A 9814-nucleotide genomic window follows, 5' to 3' on the forward strand; every position below is an offset into this window, starting at 1 on the left:
ACAAAATGTGGAAAAGTTCAAGGGGTATGAAAACTTTTGCAAGCCACTGTAGATATTTTCCATGGTACACAATAATGCTGGAGAAACTCAGCGGGTGCAGCAGCATCTGTGGAACGAAGGAAATAGGCAATGTTTTGGGCCGAAACCCTTCTTCAGATATTTTCCATGGTGTATCTCTGACTCAACGAGAATGTTGAATTTCAGCAACTAAGTTACAGAGAAAGGTTGAACAAGTTAGGGCTTTATTCTTTGGAGCGCAGAAGGTTAAGGGGGGACTTGATAGAGGTTTTTAAAATGATGAGAGGGATAGACAGAGTTGACGTGGAAAAGCTTTTCCCACTGAGAGTAGGGAAGATTCAAACAAGGGGACATGACTTGAGAATTAAGGGACTGAAGTTTAGGGGTAACATGAGGGGGAACTTCTTTACTCAGAGAGTGGTAGCTGTGTGGAATGAGCTTCCAGTGAAGGTGGTGGAGGCAGGTTCGTTTTTATCATTTAAAAATAAATTGGATAGTTATATGGATGGGAAAGGAATGGAGGGTTATGGTCTGAGCGCAGGTATATGGGACTAGGGGAGATTATGTGTTCGGCACGGACTAGAAGGGTCGAGATGGCCTGTTTCCGTGCTGTAATTGTTATATGGTTATATGGTTAATTACAAAGATTAAACAATTAGACAGTTTTCATTAGAATATTCCAGATAATGAAGCAAAAACAGTAAATGTTAGAAAAACTGAGCAGGTCAGTCCGCATCATCATAAGTAGAAACTCAGTGAAAGTTTCAGGTTGAGGATCCTTTGTCAGATTTCCAGCATCGCCAGTTTTAATTATCTGATAATGGAACAATTCATTACTGTTTGAACTTATAAAAAGGATTGGATAAGGTTGATACAAGATGTATGTTTGGTGTTACATATCAAGAGGGTCTATAAAATGGGACCAATGGTACATTTAAATTGCCATTGGTTTAAATTTGGGAACAGGCAAAACTTAGAACCTGTCTGAATCCCTTACTCTAAATCTCAAGAGTGAAGAGAGTTTTATTGTCGTGTGTCCCAGATAGGACAATGAAATTCTTACTTGCTGCAGCATAACAGAATATGTAAACATAATACAAAATTGAAGATAAAAGTTCAATGTGTCTATAGACCATAGACCATATATACACAACAAATAAACAGATATAGTACAATAATAATAATAGACTGTTATTGTTCAGAGCTTATTTGATGTCATGTTTAATAGCCTGATGGCTGTAGGGAAGACGCTGTTCCTGAACGTGGATGTTACAGATTTCAGGCTCCTGTACCTTCTTCCCGATTGCAACGGTGAAATGAGTGTGTGACCCGGATGGTGTGGGTCTTTGATGATGTTGGCAGCCTTTTTGAGGCAGCGACTGCAATAGATCCCTTCGATGGTGGGGAGGTCACTTGGGGAAAAAATAGCGGCGTACTGTGATGACATTTTGCAAGCAGCACAGCAGGATCGGATCAAATATATAGAGGTTCTGAACTGATCTGGATGAAAGAAACAGCGCAAATCATTGCTGTAACTGCCAAGTTACTAGTCCATGTCTATGGATTAGCTCGATCACGATCTCCCAACGGCAACGGAGTTACTGATTGTAAGAGATTTCCCAATGGCAGGGGAATCTCTGATCTCACGGAGGATTGCACTTAAAAGAAATATAGTGCCTGGAAATGCTGGGGAAGCCTCTATTGTGCTTGGAAATGTAGCTTGCAAGTAAGATTGAAGGGGACGATGAATCCACTTCCCTACCATCCTACTGGCCAATGTACAGTCTCTAACAAATAAGGTTGGGGACTTAAGAGCAAGGCTGCTTTATCAAAGGGAGATAAAGGAATGCTGTGCCCTCGGTTTCACAGAGACATGGCTCCTCTTGAGCTCCCCATACACAGCCCTCTAGCCCGGTGGTTTCTCCATGGACCGAACAGAGGAATCTGAAAAGAGAAAGGCGAAGCTGTCCACTCAGATGTAGTGGTCCTGTCCAACTACTGCTCCCCACAGCTGGAACACCTGACAGTGAAGTGCTGTCCCTATTCCCTCCAGATCTCGGTCATTGAAATCTTGTGACGCAGATTATTTCAAGAAGTCCAGGTCCCTCAATGAGGCCATCAAAAAGGCTAAAAGGAACTTTGGCCTGTAAATTGGAGGATGTGTCTAACACTCTACAGCTGTAGCTGGGTATGCACGCCATCATCTCCTACAAGGCAAAACCCAAGTGGTAGCTCAAGTGATAGCGAGGCATCACTTCCAAATGAGCTCAATGCATTCTGTGCATGCTTCCATTGGGCCTTTAACCTGCATTTGGTGTTCCCGATGTGAGCTTCTGTACATTAACGAGACAAAGCGTAGACTGGGCAACGGTTTCACTCAATAGTTACTCTCGGTCTTCCAAGGCCTACTGATCTCCCAGTTGATAACCACTTTAATTCCCATTCCCATACTGACCTTTGTATCCTGGGCCTCCTCCATTGACAAATTGGTTGAACTGCACCTCGCAGTTCGATTGGCACCGATATTGCCCTGGTCTTTTTTCTTTTCCAGTCTTCCCTCCCCACCCCCAGCTCCCCACTACTGAAGAAGGGTCCCAACCCGAAATGTCACCTATCCATTTTCTCCAGAGATGCTGCCTGACCCGCTGAATTACTTCAGCATTTTGTGTCTATCTGTGGTATAAACCAGCATCTGCAGTTCCTTTTTATTACGAATTTCATTGTTCCATTAGACAATTAAATGATCAACTCTTATGTCTACCGCTGACATAGGGTGTTTCCTTAAGTTTACCCTATCTAGCAATGTTACAACATTTTGAGATTTTAAAAATCATGTCTGCAATTTATCCCATCAGATAAAGCATAAAAAGAAGTTTAATTTGACACCTAATTCACTTTCATATCTCAAGTATTTAAAAAGTTATGGCCATTTTCATACTCGGAAATTAGCATCTTGTTCCCTATTGATTTTCTATGGACATAACAAAAAAGCTGTGATCGTGGACAGTCAAAAGCACATAACTTTCTTAAAAATTAAGAGAACTGAATGAAATTTTCAGTTATCATAGATTGAAGCATTCTGAAACAAATATAAAATAATCTTACTTGGATGACCTGAAATTAAAGCATATAATTAGTTAGTTACCCAATTGTAGCTAATTTCAAACTTCAATTACTAGATCTAAACATCTATCCATTTCTTAATAAATGATTAACATTTTTAAATAGCCTAAGTGTCCAAATAATATTCACAAATAATTCACAATAAAACATGATTTTTAAATCTCATTTACATTAATTTATAGGCCAAATGGAAGGAATTTAGTGTTCAATTGCTGTAAATTAATGGCCATTTAAATCAGATTTCTAGTGGGATCCTGTGAACGCGCTGGTTTAGAACGTTCACATTGCGGTAGATTTGTGCCCTCAAATGCCCAGTAAAATACTGCGGGATATAATGGGACCCAAATTAGCTACTCGCAACATTAAAATTTGTATAAAGGGATCTTAAGAAGCCCTTTTTAACGTAAAAATAAACAGCCTACCTTCCGTTTTCCCCTGTATGAGATCCGACCTGTTGTCGGTGGTCGCGGATTTAGAGGTTAATTTTTAACCTACTATAACAAGTAAAGAAAGCCCTTAAAACTAAAAATAGCTCCAGCTACGGAATCTTCCAGCGATTTTTCGTTAATAATTAACTAGGCTGAAAAACATCGATTTGAACAGCCTAGGGAAAATCGGGTTTTAAACCCGTCCCCCTCTAAACGGCGCCAAAATCGCGCACACGGGCTGGGACAGATTTTCAGCGATGTTCAGGTAGGCTTTCCAACATACCTACTATCTGTAGCCCTCATAATTTTTAATACATTATTCATGTCCCCTCTCGACCTCCTGCACTCCAGGGAAAACCAACCTAGCCTCTTCATTCTCTTTGGATATTTTATCTATGTTAATTAAGCGACACAAACTGTTGTTAACAACATTGAATTAATTTTACAAAAAGATGAATCATGATGCTTTTAATGTAATGCAACAAAGTTAAAAGAAGATGTGCAGAGCGGTTTTGGGGTCCAGGTCCATAGCTCCCTGAATGTGGCAACAGAAGTAGATGGAGTGGTAAAGAAGGCATATGGTAAACTCATCTACATTGATCAGACATTGAATATAAGAGTCAAAAAGTCATGATGCACTTTGGTCTATAACACTTTGGTCAGGCTGCATTTTGAGTATAGCATGCAGTTCTGGTCGACCCGTTACAGGATGGATTTGGGGAGGGTGCAGAAGAGGTTCACCAGAATATTGCCTGGATTAGGGGTTATTAGCAATAAGAAGAGGACAAACGGATTATTTTCTCTGGAATGCCAGAGGTTGAGGGGAGACCTGATAGAAGTATATAAAATTATGATAGGCATAATGGTAGACAATGGAGTGGTAAAGAAGGCATATGGTAGACAGTCAAAACTATTTACCCAAGTTATAAATGTCAAAGACTTGATGGCAAGGTTTTAAGGTTAGAGCGGCAATGTTTAAAGCAGATGGGTGGAGCACATTTTTTTACACAAATGGTGGTAGGTGCCTGGAAATGCTGCCAGGGGTGGCGGCAGAGGCAGGTAGCGTTTAAGAGGCTTTTAGATAGGCACATGGATATGCAGCAAATGGAGGGATATGGATCAAGATAACGCAGTGAACAAGAACCCTGTCCTATTATCATACGATATTAGTTTATCTTGGCATTATGTCAGTACAGTCATTGTAGGCTACAGGGCCCCTTCCTGTGCTGTACTTTTCTATGAGAATCGTTTCCCACTTTTCTCACCCGCAATCCAACCCTACTGTTTCTTTTCCAACCCAGTGGATATTTTTTCCCTATTTAGAATTTTATAAAGATGGTATTTTAGGTGATTAACATAAAAACTTTTTTGTTGAAGGACAATCGTGAAGTGGACCGGAATGAAGGATTGAAGTTTGCCAGGAAACATTCCATGTTATTCATAGGTAGGTTGTCCTTTCAGTCAAGGTTATTTTAAATTTTTCTGTTTATTTTTACAAAAACATTTGGTATCTACTAGAAAAAGAAATTGGCAAATGCTGAAAATAAAGTGAAAACAAATGGTCCTTTTGGACACTTTTGTATTTGGCTGTTTCATCCATGCATTTCTATTTTTTTAAAGTAGGTAGTTACCAATGCACATCTGAAACGAATGTGATGCATGATGAATAGATGAGAAATGATCGATTTAGATGTTGTCATGTTTCCTCAGTCTTATTTTTTTTAATTTTAGTGCAAACTCGGTCTGCTTTAAACAGTTAAAACATTTACTTTGCAGAATCAAGTGCAAAGACGCGTGATGGTGTACAGTGTGCATTTGAAGAACTTGTTGAAAAGATTATTCAGACACCTGGCTTATGGGAAAGTGAAAGTCAAAATAGTAAACTACGGCTATCGGACTCGCCTAATGCCAGTGGAAGTTCTTGTGGTGGATATTGCTCAGTACCGTAAGACTCTTGATGCAGCAGCTTCTTGCCAATATTAAATAATTGGTGAATCATTTGTATAAATTCTAGAGTTGACATTGCAGTTTGCACACTTTTGTTCATGTTGTATAAAACCATCCCTGAAATTCACCAACGCTAGGTCAGTTGTAGACATGCAGAAATTTGAAATCTACAATCGGTACAATCAAAAAACATTTCTCAGTGGCAAACCACATTGTAATTTGAAAATAACATTTAAAAGCACACATCAACGAGGGTTAAAGTTCATGTGTTCACGTTTATACAAGCTAGGTTCATCTTGAAACAGTCTATCCACTCGTCTCAAGATGTTTTTTCGTGTATTTTCACACTTCAGTGCTGAACCACATTACTGTCTCCCTGAAACCAGTCTCAAATATTTAATATGGTTTGCAAATTCTGGTATGGTTTAAGATAACTATATTTTCACTGCTGTTAGTCTAGCTGACTAAACATAACTGCAAGAGAGGAGTAAATTTGTATCAGATGTTAAAATATAATCGTTTCTTCGTAACTTCTGTTTCGCATTGTTTTTAGTAAAATTCTGCTTAGTTTTTTCACCGCAGCAGAATTTTTAAATCTGTCTTATCCACAGTTGTGTTAAACAGATGTGCCCCAAGAAAGATAAGTGGCATGTAACTCTTAAGTTGTTGAAAACATGTGATTTTTAAAGCCTACAGTATTGACACGAATAATTAGACCTCCTGTAAAAATCAATTTCATAACAACCAAAAGATTTGAATCTTTTGAAAATGGTTTGCCTTAGTTAATGGGTAATCTTTGCATTTAACTGAATACTTAAATATTCTTCTAAAATTCTAGCTTTAAATTACCCTGTATGTCAACGTTTCTGTTCAATCTTACTCATATAGACTCCATTATTATATATTCACATGTTTCAGAGTATTGTGCAAGGTACATTTTCATATAATCTACAGTTTTTCTTTCAAGTGGTAATTCTGAAATTTTTTTAAGAAATATAGATCTATGGTTGAATATGAATTGTAGAGAGTGAGGTGTTAAAGTTGAGTCAAGCACTAAAATGTAAAGTCTGTTATTACTGTATGCTTTCAGTGTTTATTTATTATTTTATCTTATGCATATTTGATGAGATTATCATAAACATGACATTAAAGAAGTAATCGAAGTGCAGTTTAATTTTTCCTCTTTTTTTTTTAATGAGTTGCACGACTCTGATTTTTTGGGGGAAACAACATTTGGTATCTAAATAGGATTCTAAACAAGGCGAAATACTTTGGATTGAGCAAGTTGATATTTAAAAAAAATGTAATTATATTGTGCCTTTAAAGTATAAAAATGTGCCAAAGTGTTTCACAGTGGCATATCTGTTACATATGCAATTGTTGACTCAGTGTGCAGGACACAAGTGATGCTTTAGGTTTGAACAACACTCTGACCTTGCTTGGCATCCCATATGAATATTAGTCCGAATATTTCAAAAGGTTAGACAAATAATTTGGTGCTCTCCTCTGGCGTCTTTCCCTTCAAAAGAGAGGGAGACTGGAGAAGATTGCTGAACAAGGAAAATAATATCCTAGTAGGGTGCTGGCTATATTTTAAAGACACTAAATTATCTGTTTAATTATGACTTCAATTAGTTATATAGAACTCTAAAGATTGGGGAATGTGAATGAAAAATGAAAATGGTGTAAATTGCATTGTGCAAATATAGTCAGAAGATAATTTGCATAAATATTTTACAGTTTTACTGCAATGATAGCATAAGGTATTACATTAAAATATATACTGTACATAAATAAAAATTCCACAAGTCTTCTCCAGGATACTTGCTTTTTTTTAATTGTAGATTTTGTTGGCAAATTATCAATTGTCATTTTCCGAGGAATGTGTGTTCATTTGTTTAAAAATACTGGGGTTACAACAAAGGTACGTTGGTTAAACTAATTTCAACCACCAGTTCCTTTCCCTCTCCATACCCCTACTTCCCCTCTCATCCCTAGTTCAACTTTTGAAAACCAATTATAGGGGCATAAAGTTTCTTGAACTTGAGGAACTAATTGGGTTTGCCACGTATGATGATATCATAACTTCACAAGATGCATCTCAATCTGATTCGCAGAGGTGCTATAGAACATTGAACCAGATGTCTCATGTTGAAGTTCAAGATGTATAAAAATGTTCCAATCAGTTACATTGAGTTGCACAAAATTCAGATATGTCAAAATATAGTGGAAGAAATAGAATTGCTTTGAAAACCTGTATAGACTCAATGGGTCTCTTTCTATGTTGAGGGAGAGAGATTCAGTCTCAAAATTCTGGGATCTAGGCTGATAACAAGAGATACGTACTTCCTGGTTAAAGGGCGGTGAAGATAAGTTGATGATCAACATTTACACCCCAGCGGTATGAACATTGACTTCTCCAATTTCAGATAGTACTTGCTTTCTCCCTCCTTCCCCAGCTCTCCCACAAGCCTACTGTCTCCGCCACTTCCTTTCTTTTTCTCGCCCCCCTCAACCCGAAACGTCGCCTATTCCTTCTCTCCATGGATGCTGCCTCACCCGTTGAATTTCTCCAGCAATTTTGTCTACCTAACATTTTTGAAGGAATCATTTCAAGAGAGGAAAAAAAGAGCTTCATAGAAAGGGCGCAATGTGTGAGAAGAGTGAAAGAAAAATGAACATTGTTAGGGTAGGCCAAAACTTGGACCAGTGATCTGCCCTATATTGCAGGGCAGGCCAGAATGACGATCTAAATGACTTAGCAGAGCATGTCAGCGAGTGGAAAAAGGATGCTACTTCTATAATTCCAAATATACTCTAATGTTAGACTTCTGGGAATCTAGCAACAAAATTTCAAATTTCTGCATTTTCCCAACAGTTTCACTGAACCGATTAGGTATAAGACTCAATAACTTGCTTCATTTCAGTTAATGAAGAGTTCGAAGGGAAATTTGAATTAATAAAATGTAATTGATTCAAGTTTACTTAAATGTTACAATTTTTATAAGTTTTAACATTTCTTAAAGCCTTTTCGGTGTTTCTGGAATTCTGGCATTACTGGTAAACACATTCCCGTTTGCCTTTGTGAAGGTGCAGGAGTGTCACCTTATTTAACCATTGCATCCCTTTGTGAATACTGTCACTGTGCTATTGTATAGGGACTACAGGTGCTGAAAGAATTTCCATCAAGTTGTTGTCAACTTTAAGTGGAACAAGGTGTATCCTCAAGAGCCTGTCCCATCAGCATGCGACTGCCTGCGGCAAGCGCGACCAAACCGGAAGCGGGGGCCGCGCGGAGGTCGAGTACGGCGTCGAGACGGTGTGTACGGCCTCAATGCGACTGCGGGCAGAATTTTTGCCGTGCGGAATTTTTGAACAGTGTCAGTTTTTCGGAGCCCCGCGCGATGTCGGGACCAGCTCCACACAACTCCGGCGATCGAAGTGAGACTGGCCCCGCGAGGCCGTACGGCTCAAGCAACCACGTTAGGTCGCGCTTGCCGCATGCAGTCGCATGCTCGTGGGACAGGCCCTTCCTGCATCTGAATTCCTTGTTCTTGGTATTAGTGGTTTGGAACTTTCTGTTAGAGTAGCCTAGATGAGTGACTATATAGTGCCATTTTGTAAATGGTATACATTGTGTCCTAGTGATGACGACAATGTATGTACCAGCTGGCTGCTTTGGCTTGAATGGTGCCAGGCTTTTGGGTGTTGTTGGACCTGCACTCAATTAAGTTTATTCCATTATAATCCATTATAATGCCTTGGATGGTGGAAATCATCAAGATGTCAGGAGATTAAGTATTTGTTGAAGGATGCATGACCTCAACCTTGTTGTTATAACAAGAGCATTTATATGGCTGGTCCAGGTATGTCTATTCAATGATGACCCCTGCCACCCCATAAAATGGTGGATGGCATAGAATTTCAGTGGCATTACAAGCGGTTAGACTTTTTTATTAAGATTGCTCTGGTACTTTTGTAACTTGAATGTTACTTGCCACTTACCAGCCTTGAAATATAGACATAGAAAATAGGTGCAGGAGGAGGCCATTCGGCCCTTCGAGCCAGCACCGCCATTCATTGTGATCATGGCTGATCGCCCCGTATCAATAACCCGTGCCTGCCTTCTCCCCATATCCCTTGACTCCACTAGCCCCTAGAGCTCTCTCTAACTCTCTTAAATCCATCCAGTGATTTGGCCTCCACTGCCCTCGGTGGCAGGGAATTCCATAAATTCACAACTCTCTGGGTGAAAAAGCTTTTTCTCACCTCCGTCTTAAATGACCTCCCCTTTATTC

At 39.1% G+C, this 9814-nt stretch overlaps 1 protein-coding gene across 1 annotated transcript in view; it reads left to right on the plus strand.

Moving 5' to 3' along the window:
* LOC116969262 (ras-related protein Rab-18-B) overlaps positions 1-7337 on the plus strand; it is a 71332-nt gene extending 63995 nt beyond the window's left edge. Inside the window, exons 6-7 of the mRNA XM_033016147.1 lie at positions 4947-5013; positions 5346-7337. Coding sequence (XP_032872038.1) covers positions 4947-5013; positions 5346-5518 — 240 coding nt within the window. The 3' untranslated portion in view covers positions 5519-7337. The remainder of the gene's footprint in view (positions 1-4946; positions 5014-5345) is intronic.
* Positions 7338-9814: the final 2477 nt, after the last annotated feature.

The sequence above is a fragment of the Amblyraja radiata genome, chromosome 2 (genome assembly GCF_010909765.2).
Source record: "Amblyraja radiata isolate CabotCenter1 chromosome 2, sAmbRad1.1.pri, whole genome shotgun sequence".
In the NCBI taxonomy this organism is placed as follows: Eukaryota; Metazoa; Chordata; class Chondrichthyes; order Rajiformes; family Rajidae; genus Amblyraja; species Amblyraja radiata.